Source organism: Podarcis raffonei, chromosome 8, assembly GCF_027172205.1.
Source record: "Podarcis raffonei isolate rPodRaf1 chromosome 8, rPodRaf1.pri, whole genome shotgun sequence".
NCBI lineage: Eukaryota > Metazoa > Chordata > Lepidosauria > Squamata > Lacertidae > Podarcis > Podarcis raffonei.
This window is the reverse complement of record NC_070609.1, coordinates 39107309-39130519: the sequence shown is the minus strand read 5'-3', so window position 1 is coordinate 39130519 and position 23211 is coordinate 39107309. Positions and strand designations below refer to the sequence as shown.

Here is a 23211-nt window from a genome sequence, read left to right as displayed (position 1 = left end):
AATGTCATAAGGGCCTTCTACCATCACTTTTAGGAGGCTGCAGCCTGCGCCAGCCCTACAATAATACAATAATAATAATAATAATTTATTATTTGTACCCCGCCCATCTGGCTGTGTTTCCCCCAGCCACTCTGGGCGGCTTCCATAGAAACCAAAAATACCCTAAAATATCACACATTAAAAAACTTCCCTGAACAGCAGCCCTACAGTGCCCCTCACACTAAGAAGTCCACACCAGGGTCTATGGATTAAACAACCTTACAGAAAAAGGGAGATTGCCGCCTACTGGATGTTTAAGAGTCTTTGCTGCATGACCCAGCACCCTCCAATGTACCAAGTATTGCAGAGCTTCAGCCTTGGTAGGAGGTGTGTCAAGCCTAGGATTTTCTAATTTGCCTCGAGGTGTGTCAAGCCTAGCATTTATTCATTGATTTATTATTTATTTATTATTTATTTATTTATTTATTTATTTGTAAGATCTAAGCGTGGACGGGGCTCCTGAAGCTAATACTCCCTTCAGGACACCAGGTTCCCAAGGCTCCAAAGGTGCTCCCGGAATGGCTGTGGCAATTTGCTGCGCCTGGGCATCTGTGATGTCATTGTTAACCCTGGTGATTCCTGAACTCTTCAGCCCGCAAATGCCACTGTACTTTTCCATGAACTTTAACCCAACCTTCAGGTCCGACTTGACCACTTTAGAGAGGCGCACTCAGTGTTGCGGGGCGCGCAGTCCCGCTGACAGCTTAGCCAATCGCCCATAAAAAGGGCGGCCAGGGGACACTACCCGGCATGCAAAGTTGAGGTGACCGAAGCGTGAATTTACCCTGGCCAAGGGTGACCTTCATGAGGGGAAGAAGTTGCAGAATTAATTTTTAAGTACTGCTAGCCTCTCCCTAGGTAGGCGGGATGTCTGTGCGATTGTGTCCAATTCAATATCCAAAATAGGTTATGATCAAAACTGGACCCTCTGTTTTGTCTGCCACCAAAGGTACCCCAAGCTCCTCAGCCAGGGAGGTGAAAGCCTCTAAAGGAGAAGCGCAATCAGGGCTATTACTAATGATGCAGGGGGAAGAGTTATCGAGGTAATGGGTCACCCCTTCCAAACCAGTTCTAAAGCGAAGAACCAGTCCGAAATTGCACTAAATGACTCAAAGGCTGCACAAGCTACTGAGCACCCTATCGGCATAGATTTGTCTATGGGATGAGCCCCCTCAAATCTGAAAACCTAGCCATAGAAATTCCTCAGCGTGAATTGGCAGGAGACGGAAAGTCGACTCAATGTCGCACTTAGCCAAGAGCGCGCCCCTGCTGAACCTGCGCATACGCTTTATAGCCTGATCAAAGGAGGCATATTTCACAGAACAAGGCTTCTGTGGTATTGCATCATTGACTGAGCCACCTCTAGGGTAGGGTAGGTTGTGGATCATAGGATACTCTCCTGGAGTCTATGGGGGGACAATGCCTAAAGGTGAAATGAGTAAACCCGCTATAGGTGGCTCCCTGAAGGGGCCGGCCACCCTCCTGGCCAGAAATTTCATTAATTTCTGGTGTTTCCCAAAATGATTCTTTGATTTGGGGGGGGGGGATTTCCCTGAGTTAGGGGGTAATGAAACGAGGATCCTGAAGCCATAAGAGAAACTCTTGAGGGGTGAGTGGCTTCTGCTGAGCAGAAGTGGGGAGCTCGTGGGGGCGAGCCGGCGAAAAGAGGGTGAGCCCCCTCCGTGCCGGCCCTAAATAGGGCAGGCCATGCCCCCCCCAGCCAGCCAGCTGATTGGCTGGCTGGGGGGGGGGCAGACCCGACCAGGATTCCCCTGCTCTCGCGGGGGCTGCGACCAGCCCCCGCTCATGTGGGGTGGGCGTGAAGCCCGCAACCCCACCTCCTGGGCAGGCCGGAAGTGGCTTTATGGAACATGGAATTCCCAGGGCATTTGGCATGCAGAATCCAAACCGATGTCACCTTTGCACATGACTACCATCTCATGCAACTATAAAGCAATTTAACTTCTTTATAAGTAGAAATGTGGGCAAACTTTTCACCACATCTTTGTAAAATTTGGTAGACCATTGGTAGCCAGATAAAAATTGCTTTTGGGCTGGATCTGGCCTGGGTGTTCTCTCTCCCTGCCCCCTGATAGTGTCCTGCAGGAGGATCTGCTGGACTGACTGTGGCCTGAAAGGGGGCCTGTCCTTCAGCTGCATCAAGTCCCTGATGTGCCCTGTTCAGAATTGGAGCCACTGAGGGCACTGAGGTTGTATCCCCATCTCAGTAGCCAAAGCAAAGTGCTTGGGGGATTTGTGCCTTTGAGGAAGCTGTGTTGTGTTTGGGTCTTCCTTAGCAGCTGCAGAGGGAGAGGCTTGTGCTCAAAATAGAGTGAGAGCCCTCTAGGCCAGAGCTACTAGGTTGGTCACTGGGCAGGATGCTGGATGCTGATCTGGAGATGAGGAAAGGTTGGAAGAATGTGGCATATTTAGCCTGGAGCTTAGAGGGGAGCATGATATAGCCATCTTCCAATACCTGAAGGGCTTCCAGGCAGAGGAGGGTAAAGGAGTTTCCTTTGCTGCCCAAAGGAGCAGGATTTGATTGAGTGTGCTGAGAGCACAAGCAAAAGAGTCCATTTCAGGTGAACATTAGGAGAAATGGCTTGGCAGTAGGAGCTGTCCGACCATGGTGCCTATAGAGAGTTTGGGCTCTCCTTTGCTTAGAGGTCTTCAGACAGAGAGGCTGGGTGGCCACTCTGTTATCTGCTGCAGATAGGGAGGGTGTACTAGCCTCGGTTTCTAGGTCCCTTTATTTTCAAAGATCAAATACGCTAGTTTGGCTTTTTTTTATTTAATGAAAAACAGGAACTTGAGGAACCTTGAGATTTTACCACAGAAAGGGTGGTTTCCAAGCCTGCAACTTTATTGCCTGAAAAGATGCTGCTGCATCAGTGAGATTTTTCTGCCTTCCTGCAGCCTTGCAAGTGAGCTTTGAAATAACTTGGGCAGAGTGGAATAACCCTTTGGCGTCTCACTAGATCTGTTGTCTGTATTGCTAGATCAGACCTGGCAAAAGAGGGTGCCTTGACCCGTGCCTTGGGTGCTCTGACCTTTTGTATTTAAGTAACTTATCACAGGTATAAGATGGAGGCTGCTGTCCAGCTGCTGCTATGAGAGGCAGTAGTTGCTCCAAACCAGCCTTTGAGTTGGTTGGTCTTGCATGTGACTGGCCCCCATTTTGCGCCTCACTCAGAGAGAGGCACTGCTCCTTTTGACCTTGGATGCAATCTCTCTCCTTCCCCCTTTACTTGGTTCTTGCTGTAAAGTTGAGCTGTGATTATGCAACTTGCTGTTTCCCTGGAGGCATCGAGAGCCTTGAAGTTCTTTAGATTCCAAGAAACTCGGAGCAATTTGGGCGGGTGTTTTCCATCTGGTTCCATTCAGTCTCTCCTTCTCCCCCCCCCCCCTTCTGTGCCCCTTTACTGCCCGAGGGAAGGTCTGTTAAGTGAACTCTCAGAAAAAGGAAAGGAAGGAGAATCCTTTGTGCTGGGGCCACAAGTGGCTCTTTAAAGAGCATGTTTAAACTTGTGGGTTTCATGGCTGGTGAGGCTCACAGCCTGTAGGGATGCATAAAGGAATTATGTAGAGCCCAAAAGGTACAGACTTGGGTAGGGTATGACTGAGGCCAGATCACTCTGCATGCTGGAGTCTTTGTCAGAACAGCTGGGATGGGGGTTAGTCATGTAAGAGCATAGCGTGAAGCTGGAAGGGCAGGTCTTGGGAAGCAAGGCTGAAATAACTGGATGTAACACTGGGTGCTGTCTCGTGCCAGATTAGAACATTGGTTCATCTCGCTTTGTTGTTGTGTACACTGACTGGCAGCAAAGGCTTTCCACGGTTTCAGATGGAAGCCTTACCTAGCCCATTCTGGAGATGCTGCCAGGGATTGAACCTGAGACCTTTTGGGACCATGGAGCTAGAGCCCTTACCTAAAGAAGCCTGATTATCAGAGCCTGAACCATGAAGCCTTTCCTTGGCAGATAAGAGATTTCTTTCCAGGGCAGGTAGTTGTAAGCCAGTGGGCCACATCTGTGACTGGTAGTGGTCCTGCTCTTCGCCTATGCCCTGGTGGGGGAAAGCTTCAGCTGTTTTCCTCAAAACCTGTCTTGAGTGAAAGAGAAAATACGTCTGTGCATGTGGATTTGACACAGGGTTGAACTATTTCTTGCCACCTTCCTCTTCCCGCTACAGCAGCATGTCAACCTGGGCCTCATGTCGCTCCATTCCTGACTGGTCCACTAAGTCCCTCTGCACCTTTACTGAAATTGCTGATCTTCCAACAAAAACATGTAACTTGTCACTAAGATCAGACTCCATATCTGAAGACTGGAAAATGGCTAATATGACAACAATTTTTGGAGAGATCCACGTGGCATTCTGGAAATTACCAGGCCAGTTAGCTTAATGTTTCTTCCGGAAGACTGGTGGAAAGTGTTATTAAAGATAAAATAAGCAAGCATATAGAAGAATAAGCCTTTGCTGAAGCAGAACCAGCATGGCTTCTGCAAGGGTGAGCCCTGCCTCATTAACACATTTGAATTATTTTGAGAGTGCCAATAAGCATATAGATTAAGATGACCCAGTCAAAAGAGTATGCATTGACTTTCAAAGTCTCATGAATCAAGACTCATGAGAAAGCTTAGTGGTAACGAAGTGAGGTTCTTTTGCGAATCAGAAACCAGCTAAGAAGCAGGAAGCAGAGAGCAGGAATAAATGAACAGTTCTTCCATTGGAGGAATGAACTGATTGTGACTGACCAGGAACAAGAGCTTGGGATCACAGTGGATAGCCCAGGGTGTGGCAGCTGTGAAAATGGCAAATTCCATGCCAAGGATCATTAGGAAAGGAATAAAAATTAAAACTGCTTTTATATCACCATTATACAAATTTATAGTGTGGCTGCACTTTGAATACTGTGCACTGTTCTGGTCACCTCACCTCAAAAAGAAGTTGTGGAATTGGAAAAGATTCAGAAAAGGGCAACCAGAATGATCATGGGGATGGAGCAACTTTGATATGAGGAAAGGTCACAGCCGTTAGGACTTTTTAGTTTAGAGAAAATGCAAGTAAAAAGTGACATGCCAGAAGTTTATAAAATGATGCATGGCATGGAGAAAATGGATAGAAAAAGGTTTTTCTCCCTCTCTATGTCACTAGAATTTATATATCACTTAATCACTAGCGTTTCTAAGCAGTGGAGTAAAAGAGAGAATGAAACAATAAAAATCCCTAATAAAACTGATCCGTATACCTTAAAATGACTGCTTGGTTGACCTCTATTTGAAAAGTTGTTTGGCAAAGGTAGTTCTGGTGTTTTGTACTGATGACTCACCATATGAGCTCTCATCTGGTCCACTTATGGTCTCATCACCACTGGTTGGTAAATAGTCATTGTCTTCTAGGAAATGGACAAATTGATTACTTTCTGCCTCCTCAGGTACTTAAAATAATAATTTATTTCACGATGTACTAACTAGCTGAAGTTGAATGTGCTGGTTGCTTTGACTGGCTTCTTTGAAAGGCTTGCATCATGGTGCTTGACTATTTGCACAGTTCTTTCCCAGGAGTTGGGTGCGGTGGAATAGCACTGGGAGGCCAGTCAGGCTTCCTGGTGGCAGAATGGAATGAATGGGTCAGCTGGCCCAGTGAAGAAGGGATCAGAGAAGCCTGTTTCTTCTCTATTGCCTCTCCTAGGCCCAAAATGCTGCTTGGCAAGTTTACAGCCTCGACTGCCACTCCCAGCCCCAGCCCCAGCCCGCTGTTCCTTACAGAGACTTCCAAGCTTGTTGCTGTTATCACATGTCTTTGGCAAAGCCACAGCACTGGCCACGGCATAAAATACAAGGCTTGCTATATGGTAACAATGGGGCATGAGGTATCCTTCGTTTTATTTCTATTGCAAAATATGGCCTTGTACCTTTTCACGTTCCTGGGTCTGTGCTTGGCAGGCTCAGCAGATTAAACAAGTAGAACCACCTCATTCTACCCAGCAGGTGTTGCTGCGGCACCTTTCTAGAAAAACCTCTTCCCTCACCATTGGCCTTGCTTGGTCTGTTCTCTGTAGTGCTTCAGTCAGTCATGACACTTGCCTTCATTTCTCCCCCCAGATTTGAAGCTTCATCTCCAGAGCACAGACTATGGGAATTTCCTTGCAAACGAAGCCTCTCCCCTCACTGTGTCTGTCATTGATGACAAGCTGAAGGAGAAGATGGTGGTGGAGTTCCGCCACATGAGAAATCACGCCTATGAACCTTTGGCCAGCTTCCTGGACTTCATCACGTAAGAGCCAGCAGCGGGCACGTGCAATGGGGCAAAGTGTTGGTTCCCTTGAGAAGCTGTAGTGTTTGTCCCTACATCTGTGTGACTTCTGTGGTCTTTCCTGCCAAGCAATCTGACCCGACCAGCTTGGCTTAAAAAATGTTTTATGAGCAGTGATCCTGGACAGTGTAGTCCATGCTCTGGGAACTGAGGCTAGATTATTGCTGTGTACTCTAACTGGGGCTGCCTTTGAAGATGGCTCAACAGGTCCAAAACACAGCAATCAGATTAATGATTGGAGTTCTATTTGCAGTTCACATCACCCCCCATTTAAAACAGCTGCATTGGTTGCTAGTTTATTCCTGGTCCAATTCAGAGTGCCCATGAGAGTATTTAAAGCCCTAAGCAACTAAGGCCCCTAATACCTGAAGGGCTGTCTTTTTCCCTCGTAGCCAATGAAGTTAATCCGAGGTGCAATTATGGCTAATTGAAACTCTTGGTTGCTATGATGCCTTCTGATAGTTCTCCAGATAGTTCTGGTGCCCTTGGAAGTTCAAGGAGTGGTGACCTCAATGGGGACCTTCTCTGTTTCAGTCCTTAAGCTGTGAAATCCGCCCCCCCCCCAGGTGTGTGGCACCTTCATTGCTTACCTTTCCTCATATGCTCAAGAAGCACCTCCTTACCCTGGCCTTTGACACCTGACATGTTTCTTAGCATCCACCATATTATTCTGATAGTGAATTATTTTAACTGAATTTAATACCATATTTTTGTATTGTTGTAACTGCCCTTGGACTTCATGGTGAAGGTCGGGTTAATAATAATAATAATAATAATAATAATAATAATAATGCAGCAACCCTTTAGCTTCACTATAGATTTTGTAGGGAAGCTACTTCAAGGTGGAAGAGGGTCTTTCACAGCTGGTCTTCCTTCTGAGGGATTGACAGGATCATTGCTTTCTACTTGCCGTTCTATGAGCCTGGTTAGCATTTGTGATTAATCTCACACCTTGTTGGGTTTCTTAATGAGCCATGATCCAAAAGAGATGTTTTGACCAATGACAGATGCCTGTGGAGGGAGGGAAAAGGACTTATAGTGCATCCTCCATAGATGGAGGAGAAAGAAGCTTTTTCATCACCTAGCTGGCTTTGTGGAGGCAGCTTTGCTGCTGAAAAATTGAAAAGGGTATTGAAGCACACCAAGAGCCACATGTAGCAGGATCAAAAGAGCCAGCTGGCAAGTGGCCCTGGTGGCTTTGTTTTCTAAGGAGTCCAGTGTGCCTGGGCAAATGCCCAGAAAGAGCTTGCTGAATTGGCCAAAGGCTCTTCAGGGTAGGCAGAGAGAAAGAAGAAGATGGCTGGGTGAAATATACAACTTAGGCAGGGAAAGGGATAGAGAGTTTGAGGGAACTTGCTTTTCTTCTGCTCCTCCTTGGATCTTGATTTGGGGAAATTCTTGTTCTGAGGTATTTGCGAACTGTGGTCTGTGGCCTACCAGTGAGGTTCACTTGCCATTGGAGGTTTATGGAATTAAAAGTAGAATATAGCAAAGTACAATATAAGAAGCAATAAAAATACAATTGAAAATCAGGCAGGCAGAAGAATCATTGCATAGTTTGCCAAGACCCACAGCAATCTTCAAGTGGTCCATGGTGGGGAAACATTTGGGAGTCACTGCTTGAAAAAGTTTTACAGGTGGATAGTTCAAGGCTGGAAATGTGAGAAGATCCAGTGTCTGCTCTTAAGGCTAGACCAAAAAAAATCCTTAAACCTGAGCCTGGTCTCAGCATCTCTGAAGAAAACTGGAGCTCATCTCTGTGGAAGCTTGCAAACATTGCCTGTTCTGTCTAGAAGTCTGGTCCTGATGCTCTCGCTCCTGCCTTGGGCGTGGCAAAGAAGCGGAGATCCTTTCCTGGGCCTCTTGGTGTGAGTGATTGTGCACTCTGGCTTCAGAACACCGTCTGCTTGTTGGCTTCCGCTGCAGGATTTGGCTGAGTGCTCTGACTCTTGAGTGCTTCTGGTGCAGTCTTGATCCATCCAGTTTTTTAATTACCAGCGGGGATTATAAGAGCTTGCTCCTAGGAGATGGTGCCTTGTTTGGAATCCTTTTTTATGGTGGCTTTGCCTTGAAAGACCTAGTAAAACAAATGTCACTCAGATAAAAGTTTTTTTATGGCTTCCTGAGGAGATGGAGAACATGCAAGCCTCCCATGCTGAAGTAGTCCCCCCCCCCCCCCGTCTCTGTTGATCTTGACTAGAGAGAGGCCTGTGTGCCTCTGCCAAAGACCTTGGTCTGTCCTCTGGGTGGGGCTCTTTGGCCCAGCAGGGCATGTCATTTCAGGCGGTCAAACTTAATTTCTTCAAATTTCTTCAGTGAAAAACATGCTTTGCAGCTTGAGGAATTCCAATCTGCTATTTTTCTGATTGGACAACATTTAGCCTGGTAAGTCTACTTTTGATAAAGTAGCACATTAACTGCTTTTGGAAAACCAAAGTATTTTAATTTTACCTTCAGGTAATGCTAAATATTAACAAATATTAATGATAACATTAATATGTAATATAACTGCAAGTACTTGGCAATCATTTTTTGATTATTTCTGTTCAATTGTATACACATTCTGCTTCCCAAACCAAACTAAATTATATTAATTTAGCCAAAATATATTTTGAACTCCCAAGTCATGTTACAACTTTTTAGCACCACTCACTTTTAGAATTTGCAAGTTGAAAAAGTCAACACACCCTATAAAATGGTCCAAGTTTACAGCATTCAGCAGCAGAGCATCTCCTGCACCGCTGTACCAGGCGACATCTAAGCCAGCGGTGTGGCATCTCTGTGCCTGCAACAAAGGCTGCTGTGGGATACTGCCACCTCCTCCTCCCCTTTGGCAGTGGCAGGGCAGTTTTCTGCAGGCAGCAGTACTAGGTATAGGAGTGGAGGCTTTTTAAAGCATTGTAGCAGCAGCACCCCTTTTGGGCACACGGTGCTCTGCCTGCCCCTCTTTGCTGCAGCAGGCATTTCCAACCATGAGGATTTCACTGCTTAGAAATAAAAAGCAAGGGGGAAAGATTCTCATGGAGCCTAATAGATGGAGGGAAGATTCTGCCCTTCTGCTCCTCCGTCTCTCTTAAATAGGGGATCAGGGACTGCGTTTGGACTGCACCACTTCAGCTTGCAAGGGGGGTTCATTTTACTGAATTTCCATGCAAGGAATTCATTTTGCATAGGGAAGGACCATATCTATGAACAAGAGCGCTGAAGCTGGATCAGGCCAAAGGGTGGCTATCTAATTCAGCCTCCTGCTCTCACAGTGGCCAGAAGTCCCAAGGGAAAGCCTGCAAGTAGGATGCGAGCACATCAGCAACACTTTCTCGCCTTGCAATAGAGTATAGCCACCTTGGCTAGTAACCATTCACAGAGGATGAGGCTCACCCAGTTTCAAAGCTGTCCATGTTGGTGGCAAACACACCATATCTTGTGGGAAAAGATGCACATCCTGCGGCTGGGTTGGCAATCAAAGAGCTTCTGCCTCCAAGAGTAACCTGCAAGCTGCTCCATGTTTTGCTCATGGTGCAAAGCTAGTCAGAGCCTCTCTATGGGGCTTTCTGTGTTGGCTGTGGCTGAGCCTTGCCATGCTCTCTTACCAGTGGAAGCACTGCTGGCTCCTGCCACCTGGGGAGCTGGCCATGTTGCACAACACTGTGCAAAAGGGAACACCTCCCTGCAACTATTGGTTCTTCTCAATGCAAACTGGCTGCCGGCCACCTCCCAGCACTCCCAAGCTCCTGGCAGTTTTGCTGAAAGGGTTGTTTGAGGCATGTTGCAAGGAAGGAGAAGGAATTAAGTGTACCTGCAGGATGGAAACCACTTCCTGAATCTGGCCAGGGTGTTTTGACTTGTGGGCTGGGACGATTTCCCAGCTTCCCTCTTATCATCCCTTGTTCTCAGTGATCCAAGGGGAAGGAGCAGCTGCCTCAGTTTGCTTTCCTTGCTGCCTTTGATCGTTATGCTTTGGTCAGCTGACTCCACGCCATCGTTCAGCAGCAGGCCTGCTCCATTTGTGCTGGAGGCATTTGTAAGGTGATAGGCTATGTGGCTGCAGTGGCCCTGCTTTGAGAAACACTTTGATGTTCCTGTTTGCGCGTGTTCTGCTCTGTGTGCTGTAGGCAGGCCTCGCTGAGCTTTATTAGTGCCAGACCCAAGGGCCACTTAAATCTACTTGAAGGGCTTCAGGCTTGTGTCCTAATGAATTGCGGCCTCTTTGTCTGATTTGCGTTTGCCAGAAGGATCTCGGGGTTTTAGTACAACACAAACCAAGCATGAGCTAGCAGAGCAACACAGCAGGAAGAAAGTGACAAAGGCTATTTACTACAAAAAAAAACCTGTAAACAGATAAGAACATTGGCAGGATTATTGTAATAACCTGCAGTTTTACAAGAGTACAGTGGTACCTTGAGTTACAAGCGCCTCAGGTTATAAACTCCGCTAACCTGGAAGAGTTATCCCGAGTTGAGAACTTTGCCCCAGGATGAGAACAGAAATCATGTGCTGTTGGCACGGCGGCAACAAGAGGCCCCATTAGCGAAAGCACGCCTCTAGTTAAGAACAGTTTCAGGTTAAGAATGGACCTCTGGAATGAATTAAGTTTGTAACTAGAGGTACCACTGTATATATTTAAAGTAGATGAATAAATGAACAAATAAAGTTAATTTGGATATGCAGAAAATATTAAAAATAAATTTAAGGAACCACAGAAAGAGGGAGAAGGAAGTCAAGTTTTGAAATGTTAAAATGACTGTAAAATTATTGAAATGTATAAAACTGAAAATCATTTTAGATAGATAGATAGATAGATAGATAGATAGATAGATAGATAGATAGCAACAAAGCCTAGGAGTCCTAGAACCACTCGCCTCCATTCTCCTTCAGCCATACACCCCCCCCCCAACCTGGACCACTTTCACTCTTGGGTGCTGCCTTTTTAGAAGGAGAACAACAAACTCGTGAAGGGTGACAAAGATGGAGAGGAACTAGTAGGAAGTCCTATGAGGAAGAAAGGCTGGCAGATTCGTGTATGTTTAGTCCAGAGAAGACGTGGCACAACAGCCACCTTCAAATATTTTAGAGAGATGCCATATGGATGATGGAGTAGGTTTGACGTCTGTTGCTGCAGCAGCTGGGGCCAAACGGAACAGTGGCATGAAAGAGAATTTTGGCTAAACAGCTGTTTTGGCAGTGGGGGGGGGGAGAGGCTGCCTGGGACAGAAGGGCACAGGCTCCGTTTCCTTAGAGGCTTTTTGGCAGAGCCTGGATGGCCACCAGTGAAGGGTTCTGATGAAGTAGATGGCCTCTGAGGTTCCTTTCCAACTCTGATAATAGGATTTGCAATACCTGATTTCATTATTGGACCAATAGTGTATGTGAAATCGCTTGTAAACTGCTCTTGAATTTGCAGATGAAAAGGAATTAAACAGGTGCAGGCAGCCCCCTTTTGCAATACCCGTGTATTCAGTCTGCCGTTTTGCCTCCCACCCCACCTCTAGCCATGAAGCCTCAGTGAAGTCTACTTCAGTGAAGGCAAAGAGTTCATATTCCCCACTTGGCTGGTCATAGCATTTGTCTTTTTTACTTCCTTTCAGGTACAGCTACATGATTGACAACGTAATCCTCCTGATCACTGGGACACTGCATCAACGCTCCATTGCTGAGCTGGTGCCCAAATGCCACCCCCTGGGGAGTTTTGAGCAGATGGAGGCGGTGAACATTGCCCAAACCCCCGCCGAACTGTACAACGCCATTTTGGTCGACACACCCCTAGGTGAGGAAGAGTTTGCAGTTTCAGGGGCTTAAAGGGAGACCCAAAATTATTGGGGGTTCTTGACATGAAGGGTTCCTGTAGTGGTGTTTTAACACACAATATGAGCCATTGTCTACAGTTTGGTAACTACAGGAAATCCTTCTGGGCTCTTTGACTGACTGACTTGAAAGCTCAATGTGAAAATCACTGACTCCTTACCTTTGAGGGCCAGTGGAAGAGGAGGAGGATCTCCTGATTTGCCTTGACCACACAGAACTTGAAACTCTGCTGGCCAGGGAGTCTGGGTGGGAGGTAGCTCTCCTTCCCTGGCCCTTCAGCTGGGCTCACCCTTCTCCCTTCCTTACAGCTGCCTTTTTCCAAGACTGCATATCTGAGCAGGACCTTGATGAAATGAACATTGAAATTATCCGGAACACACTTTATAAGGTAAGCACTCAAAGAGAGTGAAGTCAGTTGCTACTTTCCTCAAATAAGAACCTTGTAAATTGATGCTGATTGTCTGAGGCCATTAAATGCATTTTTGGAGTTTTCTTGCTTCAGATGCTTTCCATGCATGCAATTGAATATTGCTGTTTGGTTTTAATTCTATTATATCTAAGGTTATTGATAATTATATTCAGGGGATGACGACTTTGGTTTTAATTCTATGTGTTTTTGCCATGAGATTTTCAGATGAAGGGCAAATTATGAGCATGGTAATTAATAAATAAATGCCAGGCCGATTGGCTGTTGCTGCTGAGCCAAGAGCCACTTGCAGCTGCCCTTGCTGACAGAAAGGTCTGTTTGTCCCACCCAAGGCCCCTCCCTCTCAGTGCTTCCTTCTGCCTAGCAGGACTTGGTGGGGGTCTCCAAGCCCCCCAAGTTAATGAGTCACTGAGCTTTGGTGCATGCCAAGCTGTTTCTGAATTAGTGATTATCCTTCCTGTAGGATTTTAGTACAGCACTGTCACATCCCTGACACAATCACTAACACGGTTGGCTGGAGCCAGGTGGGGTGGAGGGGAATGGTTGGCACCTAACCTCAGGGCGTGTCCCTGCTGGGCTGTGAGCAGCCTGCCTGCCACAGCTCTTCCGGCTGGCACCGGCTGGTTTGAGGTGGATCAGTCTGCTCCGCAGTCAGAAGGTTTGTTCTTGGTGTGTAAATGTTTGGGGGGGGGCAGTGATGCTGCTGTGGTTGCGTGACTATCGCTCCATCTCACATGCCTGGCAACAGAGCGTGCCTGGATTGCAGCTGCCCTCCTAGATCCCACTGGTCCTAACTAGCTACAGGTAGATCCATGTCTGCAGGGGGAGAGCCAAGGATTACATGAGACACCCAGAGTGTTAAAGGGCAGGTGAGGAAAAGGATGTTTGCAGAGAGCTGCTATCCAAGCAAGCAAAGAGGCTGTGTTGACTGCTGGGCTCCTGCTTGGGACCTTACACACAGCAGAGAGTCCTGGCTGTCATGCATTGACACAAGGATGGGTAGTGAATCCCGCCAAGAGGCTGTCTGAGGTTCACATTGCCAGCGCAGCCAGGGGTGTTGGGAGCTGGATTCTAGCAATGTCTGGGCACCTGTCACTCACCCACAAAGGGTCCCTGTCTCTACACCAAGAGACACGGAGTGGAATTTGGGTGCTGGTCAGGCCCCCCTGGAATCCTGTGTCCAATTCAGGGCACCTCAGTTTTAGAAGGACGTGACTGACTTTTATTCATATTTCTACTCTGTCCTTCACCATGCTAAATACACAACAAATTAAAACAGCATATAATGCAAAGCTTCAGTTAAACAGCTGTTGGAAATAATACCTCTAAAAATGGTGGAACATCTCCTTCTTTATCCTCCACCCTCAAAGAAGGACCTCCTGGGCAACACAAGGCACTTCATATAAATAAATCATAGAACCATGGAATTGCAGAGTTGGAAGGGACCACAAGGGTCATCTAGTTCAACCCTCTGCAGTGCAGGAATGTTTTGTCCATAATCCTGAGGTTGAGTCTTGTGCTCTACCAACTGGACTGGTCCATGGAAGATGTACAGTGATGCAACCAAGCACACCTCACAGGAGACAGATTCTGAGTCTCTTCTGAAGAGGGTGGTGTTGGGTGGCCATGCCCACCCTCGCACATGCAGACTCCAAAAGGTAGCCAGAGGGTGAACGTGGTCCTCTTGTTCACCTCTCTTGCTCTAAATGGCAGGCCTAGAACTAACAGGTGGCAACAGCAAAGAGGTGGATTTCCTTGAAATGTGTTGAGTCACTTGCTGCTGTGTGACTGTGGCGCAGGAGGTAGAGGACTCTCTTCCATTGGTGAAGCACTGCGTCTGTTCCATACCCATAAACAACTCCTCCTCCTCCAACGATAGAAGGGAGCCTCAGATGGGCCATTTCCTGCTTGCTGCATCAAATGGATTTGTGCAAAGGAGTGGCACTTAATTCCTCAGTTTCTCCCTGTGCCACGCAGTGTTGTCAAGTCCAACACAGATGTGGCGGCTGTTTTGGTCCAGTAGCCTCCTACTTGTCCAGTAAAGGGAGCAAGTAAGGGAGGCACTGGGGTAACTTACGTTAGGCAGCTGCTGCTGAGGCTTCTCCATTTTGTCTCTGCACTGGATGGACTCTTCGGTTGGGTGGAAGATGCTCTGGATTTCTGTCCCTACAGCATTTCTCCTTCAAAAACACTGATGAAACAGCAGGGGTAGGGCAGAGGCCAAGGAGCTGCCCCTCTCCTTGGTTGCACCTTCACCATTTGGTACCTCCTGTGTGCAGAGCAGCCCTTGTTCCTCCTTGTTGATGTGACTGTGTTCTTCTTGGGCTCTGACAGGCTCACTGACTCTTCTTGTGTCGCTTTGGTCCCCCCCAGGCTTACCTTGAGTCCTTCTACAAGTTCTGCAAAATCCTGGGCGGCACAACAGCTGATGCCATGTGCCCCATCTTGGAGGTAGGAGCCAGCTGGCAGCCCCCTTGCCTGCTTTTGTGTGGGGCCAGCCAGCAGATAAACTCCTGCCGCCCCTGGAATGAGCATTGCCTGTCTCTCTACCTTCTGCCACAGCCCAGCCAAGAATTCCCGCTTCAGTGCTTTCAAAAGGCTGTTCTGTCCCTTTTGGGAGGGGTCTGCCAAAGTTGCAACTGAAGCCTTTTCTGGAAGCTATCAGGGGTCTTAATTTGGCCACAGCAGGGATATATTTGAGTTGAACTCTTCCTCCTTTCACCATCCCTTGCTTCTTTACTTAATATATATGGCTGCCCCCCCCATTTAAGGATACATTAGAAACTTTTAAAGAAGCTGGTCAGATCCCACTCTTAGTCCCTTGTTTCCTGCAGACAAAAAGTTGGTAGGAGGGGATGCAGCCTTGCTGGGAGCCCTGGAGGTCTTGCTGACCTCTGTCGCCCGCTTTGGGGGGGGGCAGTGCTGGTGCTGGGCTCCTGCTGGCCTTTCTAACACTGCTAACCTGCCCGTCTCTTTCCTTGCAGTTTGAAGCTGACCGAAGAGCCTTCATCATCACCATCAACTCCTTTGGCACAGAGCTGTCCAAGGAGGATCGCGCAAAACTCTTCCCCCACTGTGGAAAGCTCTATCCAGAGGGCCTGGCTCAGCTGGCCAGGGCAGATGACTACGAGCAAGTCAAGGCAGTGGCTGACTACTACCCTGTAAGCTTCCTGCCTCTGAGCTGGGCCCAGAGCAGGGGAGGAGGAGGACAATGTACAGTGTAGTATTTGGGGGTGGGCGGGCATGTTTTGTTTCTGGGGCGATCACGTGGTTGTTCAGTCCTCACCTAGCTGTCAGCAGCAGGCTGTGGTTTCAGTGATCAGGCTATTAACCCGGAACGTTTTGGAGCTTTGAAAATGGGGATAAATCTCCCTCCTTGTGTCACTCTCCACATTTTTGTCACACTCCTCCTTCCTTGTATCCCATAAAAGGGTAGACCAGAGCAGCTTATAGCATGACCTTCCCAGGGGCTGCTCTCTGCCAGGGGTGGTGAGTCTGAAAAGTCCACTTTCTTTTGTCGTTAGTACTGCACTTTCCTAGCTTTCAAGCTACAGTATCGTGTCTCTCCCCCCGCCCCCAGCAAGCCTAGTGCTTTAACCTTCACTACTGATGGAGGAGCAACACCTCCCCCCATCAAAGCTCCATATTTGTGTCAACTTCTAATGAACTTGACCTTCAAAACTTGCTAATTTTTCAAATGCTTTTCAGTGTAACACCCTCCCCCCAGCCCTGGTGTGTCCCTCCCTCCCTCCCTCCCTATCCCTCCCCCTCTCTTTAGCTGCAGGGCTCTTCTTTCCCTTTTCCTGCAGTCACTTCATGCATGGTGGTGTTGCTGCCTTGCTACTTCTTGTGCTTTATAAAGTCACACACCCCACCCCAGGATCCACCCTCCCTTCAGCTTTCTTCTCTGGCTCCAGTAGGGAGCAGTGATGGCATTCTGAGCTTGTTTCATTTCATGCTTGTTGAAAGGCTGATCCCTTGCTTGACTCGTCTTGTAACAGCTTTTCTCCCTCACAGGAATATAAGCTGCTGTTTGAAGGAGCTGGTAGCAACCCAGGGGACAAGACTCTCGAGGACCGATTCTTTGAGCATGAGGTGAGCAGGCTTCCCTTGCTTATCAGGTGCCTTGATTGCACTACAAGCTCGACTAGCCCCGTGAACACGGTGGGCAGGGCGTTTGGAGACTCCCTGCCCTGATGATTCACTTCCCCAGCGTGAGGCCAGCAAAGAGTCTCTCTTGAAAGCTTCCCCAACACATCCACTGTTGCATTTATTTCTGCCTTGTATGCATTTGTCCCAAGCCAGCCAGCTACTTTGCAGCTGCTAGCGCTGACCTTGGCAGCCAAGAGGAAGCTGACAGCAGGGAGCACCTCTCCCCCCACCAAACTGAGTCAGAGTGTGGAAGGAAACAGCCGCTACCAACCAGGGCTAGGCCACTCTGAGATTGCTGGGCCTGGTCCCTGCCTTATCTGAATGCCACAGGTCTGGTGGGTAAGGCACCATTATGCCAAGGAGGCATTTATTCTGTCTTGACTTGCTGAGATCAGACAAGCATGAATGGCCGTGGGGCTGACAAGGAGCCCAGAAGCCTGAGCACTCTGTGGAGGAGCCACAGCCCTCTGGCTTTGCTGCTGACCTCCTCTGGTCCTCATCCACTGAAGCTTTTGAGGTCAAAACCAGCCCTTGAAATTGTGCCTGGGAACCAGCAAAGATGATGCATCTCCCAGTCCCAGGATCATAATTTTGCTGCCCTACTTTCACCAACTGCAGTTTCCCAATTGTCCTTTAAAGCAGCCCCAAGCACTGAGGGTTGTACTGGGCAAGGCATGAACCAGCATGCAGCACAGATGACAGCGGCCAAGCACTCATATGTCTAGGAGAGGCTTCGGTTAGCCCATCAGACTAAACTGGTGTGAATGTGTCTAGGGGTGTTCTGTACTCTGTATTCTTCTCACCAGCTAATTTCCCCTTGCAGAGACACAGAGCAGGTTCCTGGGGCCAGCTTGGATCCTGTCTGTGGGCCCCTTTCTCCACATGCAAGCCAGAGGGGAGAGTGGTGTGACTTTCCTCCTAGCTGGCTGGGTGTTGCTGTGAAATGCTTGCACGGAAAGAGCGGCTGGCAGGACTGTGTTTGCTCACCTGGTATCTGCTCTCAATAGGTGAAGCTGAACAAGCTGGCTTTCCTGAACCAGTTCCACTTCGGTGTCTTCTATGCTTTTGTGAAGCTGAAGGAGCAAGAGTGCCGCAACATCGTCTGGATTGCGGAGTGCATCGCCCAGCGCCACCGGGCAAAGATAGACAATTACATCCCCATCTTCTAAACCCTTCTCTCCTGCCCGGCCAAGTCCACAGGTTCCTCGCCTCCCTTTCCCCAAGTTCCAGACCTGGATGTAGCTTTCCGAGGGACCACCGGGAGGAGCCTTTGGGGTCTTCCTGGGCCGTGGGGGGCCCTGCCTCCTTGCTCATTAACGTGTCACTGTATGTGCTTTGTGTAGATCAGACTAGATCATTCAGTATTACTAGAAGTTTACTGTCCTCCGCAGGAGGGATTCTGGGTGTTTCTGAGGGTCAGCAGGAACGCTGTGCCCTCATGCAACACTTTGGTCGGCCAGCACAATGTCATGCGAGCAGTGAAGAGATGTGTTTGTGTTGTGTCGACTGTGAGCATCTGCTTGCATCTGCTTGTCTTTGCACAACTTGAGGCTTCGTTGTACTGCATCCTTCAGCCGACTCTACTCTCCTGGCTCTTCTCTCTGAAAATCTTGGGAAGTCTAGCTCTGCAAAGGGCACAGGGCTGGGGGAGTCCTTGGAGCTCTGCCATTGCAGCAGCTCTTCATAGGAAGCCACAACCACTCAGTGGGCTTAAAGCATGTTTGTGGAACTTCCGCTTCTGAGACAGTCCCCTGGATTTGGCACAGCCTCCTTCCCTGTGGTGCTGGCTTTGGAGCATCCTGCCCACTTACTAGGCAAAGCAGCGAGATCTGTGGCTGCACATGCCTCTCTGCGAGTGGCAGAGCAGTTTGCTTGGCCAGCCAGTTCCCTGGAGGTGTTTTGCAAGCAAGGCTCCTCCCCACCCGCACTTGGAAGAATGACCAGGACTCCTAAAGAGCAGCAACCACTTGGCCTCATCAGGGAGCTCCCCTACCCCAGGTTCTGTGGTGGGTCTTCCCCTGGCCCTCTTCAGGGTATGGGGCTTTTGCTGTGAGTTGCACTGGTCTCAGGTCCCAGCCCTTTCACTGCAGAAAAGCTGTCCTTCCTTCACCCAGCCTGCCAGCCCCTGGCCCTTCCCATGCAGCCAGCAGGCTCCAGCCTCTTTGCTTTCAAGCACTTTGGGAAGGTGTTCCTGGGCTGTGCCTCTTTTCATGGGGGGCTGTCTCTCAGTTCCTTTGTATGTGCAAAGTGAGTGGCTGCTGGGTGGGGAGGCTTTTCTCTGGCTGGTGTGGATGGAAAGAGGCTGTTTCAATTCTCCTTCCAAATCAGTCACCTTGGCTCCATGGTATATGACCCCTCAAGAGTTTTGCTTGCTGTTCATTACCTTTCTGTTAAACTGTGACAATAAATTATTTCCCCAAATGATTGCAGCGCTCCGCTGGTTTGTCTTGGCCCTCTGAGAAGCAGCCCCTTCCCGGACAGGGTCTGAGATGCTTGGCAATTTCTAGCAGGGAGATGTGGTTGTGCTCCCTGCCCCAGGACTTTTCAGATGGATCAGAAGCCTCGAAACATCCACAGAATTGCTGTGAGGAGCAGCGGTCAGACACATGGAAACATGCTGCAAAATCCCCCACAATGCTCAGGGGTTCTTTGATGGGTCAGGGACAGGAGAATAGAACCTCTGCTGGTGGGAAGCAAGGCAGCCACTGCTCTGCACCTCATGAGGGCCAGCTGACTTTACTTTCTGCCTGCCTCCCACCATACAAATGCAGAATACAGGTGATGCAGGGCCCTGCCTGGCTGTGGTGTTCTTATCTGTGGTGTCTCCACATTAAAGTGGGGCTGAGGAAGCAGCAGCCCTCTAGGTCTTGGGACTGCAAGTGGCATTACCCAAGTCTTCATCACTGGCCAAGGCTAAAGGGAGTGTCAGAACATGCAGAAGGGCTGGATGGATGCTTCATTCTGCCCTGTGGGTGTTAAGAAGCTGTTTGTTTTGTTACATTTTTATTTATCTCTTCCTGTGTCTTCCCCTTAGGAGATCCAGACAAGTTTCATAGCAGCTGTGTGAAGGATAGGCTGAGTGTGACTAGGGGGTAGGGAGCCCCGGGGTGGTGGTGGATCTGGCTTGGCCCCTTGCCTCCAGCCTGCACGAGGCCCCTACTACTCTGCAGCCCCAGGACCTATGTAAGGTTGCCAGCGGCAGGTCCCCCCCTGAGCTGAGACAGGGTTTTCTGCACAGTGCCTGGATGTGCACTGTCTGCCTCTGCCACCATCTGGAACGAAGCACTTTCTCTGACATGACCCGACTCACTGAGTTTCCCCCAGGACATCAAGATACACAACCAAAGTATGAAGTAACCATTTTAATTTATTTCCAAGTGACAATCGTGACCTTGTTCTTCGTGACAAGATTTGTAGGCCATCTGCCTGGGAGTCCCTGCCCTCTTCTGGAGGCAAGGAGAGGCCCCCTTTGGGGAGGCCTTTTTTGGCTCAGTTCCTGCATGGCGATGAGGCTTGGAGGACAGAAGAACAGCAGGTTTGCTGCAGCAGCAAGAAAAGAAAACACCCAGCATCCTTGAGGTCAGCCGCAGGAATGAGAGGTACTAACAAGACCCACACAAGCAGCGTTCTATAATGTGTTGCATTCATTTGCACAAATACGCAACATGTTTGTGAAATTGGGCGATTCCCCCTCTTGTCCCCAAACGTTTAAGGTTGATGTTCCAAATGAGCAGACACCAGTGACTACTGATGAATACTTGGATGCTGCTGCAAGCAGTTCCAGCCACAGGCCCCTTCAGCCTTCTCACATGGCCCCCAGCTGAGCAGAGGCTCCAAGCCCCTTCAGTTGAACACATGTAGAGAAGCCCCTTTGTACATACATGCTGTTCTACATACTTTGAACCCTTACCAGGCTACAAATTACACCATTTAATCTCCCATTATCTCAAGGGTCCAAATAAGCAGTTATTTTCATCCTTCATAGGTTTTACCTTCACCTTCGATCTGGCTATGGTGCAATTTGGCTACAGCTAATATTAGCAAAATATTTCTTTGGCTCATATGCAGCTATTATTACACTATAATATTACAACAAAAGTAAGGGCTGGCCATTATGGGATCTTGACACAAGTAAGGTGGCAATCCTAGTCATGTCTACTCAGAAGTAAGGCCTATTGAATTCAGTGGGGCTTACTCTCAGGTAAATGGGGTTCGGCCTGAACCCTTATTCAGACACAGTCAAACAGGGTTTCAAGTTGGCCCAATTTTTGTTTTTATGTAAGCAACATTGTTGCAGGCATGCCACCTCTTTTTTCCTCCCTGCGTTGGTGGAATGGAAGGTGTTCATCTTGCTCTAGACCAAACAACCTTGAATTACTCTTCTTAAACAAGCTGTGCTTTAATGTTGCTTATATTTGGTTCTTTTTTAGGATGGAGCAGTTAGGCATTAATTGTTCACCTTTAAGATTAGTTTTTGGTCACAGATCCCAGAAATATAAATGGCCCAATCTATAGAGGTATTGACAAAAGTTCTTGGAAATGAGAACTAGCAGCTATTAAAATATAAGTTACTATGACAAATTGTCAGCTCCTAAAATTCTTTGGTTGCAAATGAGGTCAGCTGGTGGGCCTTCTAAGTGCCTGGAAGTTGCCCTCTGTAGAGACTTATTAGCCCTATTATTCTGTAGGGCTAAAATTCTGTAGAGTAAAATCAGACTTGGAAATCTTGGGATACAGTCGTACCTTGGTTGACAAACACCTTGCGACTTGAACGTTTTGGCTCCCAAACGCCGCAAACCCAGAAGTGAATGTTCTGGTTTGCGAATGTTCTTTGGAACCCGAATGTCCAACACAGCTTCTAATTGGCTGCAGGAGCTTCCTTCAGCCAATCGGAAGCCACACCTTGGGTTTCGAACATTTTGGAAGTCAAATGGACTTCTGGAATGGACTCCATTTGACTTCCGTGGTACCACTCTGTGTGTGTATGTATGTGAACTGATCTGCTTTACACCTGAGACTGTGGAGCAGAATAAATGAAATCAATGAAAACTGGGGTGGGGTGGGTTTTTTTTGGATGCAGGCAATCTAAAATTACAACTCATTATTTTTTGCCCATTATATGTGGAGCCAAGGGAGTAAAACCTTGTTAACATATGCTGCCTCAGTATTTGGATAAAACACAAGCTATTAATTTTGGATAAAATTAAGCTATTAATTGATAATCAGTTTTGTATTATTTACTCTGTGGCTACTGTTTCCAGAGCTGCTAAGAAACTAGGTGTGCATTTTTTTAATATCAAAAAATACTTTATTGATTGCACTGAGTGATTCAAATAGGTACCAATTATGGCTGATATAGATTCTTAATTATAATACTTTGATTTTGATCATGATTGCTGTGGTGACTATCGTTAATGAATATTACCATGCTTGTGCCGGGGGTGGGGGTGCTACATACAGACTGAGAAGCTGGAAAGGCCTTTGGCTATTTGCAGTGAAGAAGACACAGCACAGTGAGGAGACATGGCATTGGCTCAGCTGAAGTTTACAGAGAGGTATATCACAAAGCTGAGGTATAGTGAAGCCCTTTCACTATCAGTTAGCAGCAGCAGCCATCTCCTTTGGCACAAAGAGGGAGAGAAAAGCCAGCCAGGAATTGGGGGGGGGAGAGGGGTTCACTTGCCACTGGTAGCTCCCCCCTTCCCCAAATGCAACAATCATTGGTCTCAGTAGGGCTTTTCCAGCACTCTGTTCATTGAAGCGAATGGGTCCCAATCCCACCATCTTCCTATAATTTTAATGCTCACTTAGGAAAAAGACATTAATGGCTGGGTAGCAGCAATGGCCACAGCTTGTCCTCTCCCTGCACTGACACAAATGAGCTGGTGCATTTTCAGTAGAAACACCTTAAGCAGCTACTCTGGGCCCTGAAGTCTTTCCCAGGTGCTTTCTCTGCCAAGCTGCCCTTCACTGTTTCCGGGGGCTGTTGCAAGGCTTTGGCTGGCGCCCTCTGGGCAACTTTGGGTTGATGAAGAAGGCTTTGAGGAAGAGGTTGCGGACGGTGTGGGGCAGGTAGTGGTGGATGAAGTACATGGGGCCCAGGCCTCTCCCCGGGTAGTATTTCACCAGAGGCCTGGTAGACAGGAGGCCGTCCACGATGCTCTCCACGACTGAGCTGAGGTCCTCCACAGCAAACTTCATGGAAGCAAGAAACTGCCTGTTGATGTCTTCCAGGTATTCTTCTCCATAGGCTTCCAGGAGTTCAGGGGACAGAGCTGCCAGCAGCTGAGCCTTCCTTTCTTTCCAATAAGCATGATTACAAGAACCATCTGCAAAGAATAGACAGGTTGGGGGGGGAGTAAGAGATTTCTTAGAACCTATTTGGTAGGTGGTGAGGAGGCCATGCTGGGTGTAGCCCATGTAGCTTATACAATTCCTTCATCCTGGAGTTTGGTATCTAGTGCAAAATTTGG

The 23211-nt window shown here is 48.1% G+C and overlaps 2 protein-coding genes across 2 annotated transcripts in view; one reads left to right on the top strand and one right to left on the bottom strand.

Annotated features, from left to right (window-relative positions):
- Window positions 1–19162, top strand: part of ATP6V0D1 (ATPase H+ transporting V0 subunit d1) — a 29983-nt gene extending 10821 nt beyond the window's left edge. The window contains exons 2-8 of the mRNA XM_053399439.1: window positions 6147–6318; window positions 11943–12121; window positions 12468–12547; window positions 14960–15037; window positions 15571–15747; window positions 16604–16681; window positions 17746–19162. Coding sequence (XP_053255414.1) covers window positions 6147–6318; window positions 11943–12121; window positions 12468–12547; window positions 14960–15037; window positions 15571–15747; window positions 16604–16681; window positions 17746–17907 — 926 coding nt within the window. The 3' untranslated portion in view covers window positions 17908–19162. The remainder of the gene's footprint in view (window positions 1–6146; window positions 6319–11942; window positions 12122–12467; window positions 12548–14959; window positions 15038–15570; window positions 15748–16603; window positions 16682–17745) is intronic.
- A 923-nt stretch (window positions 19163–20085) lies between these two features.
- The window catches only part of HSD11B2 (hydroxysteroid 11-beta dehydrogenase 2), a 30009-nt gene continuing 26883 nt past the window's right edge, over window positions 20086–23211 (bottom strand). The window contains 1 exon segment of the mRNA XM_053399438.1: window positions 20086–23067. Coding sequence (XP_053255413.1) covers window positions 22706–23067 — 362 coding nt within the window. The 3' untranslated portion in view covers window positions 20086–22705.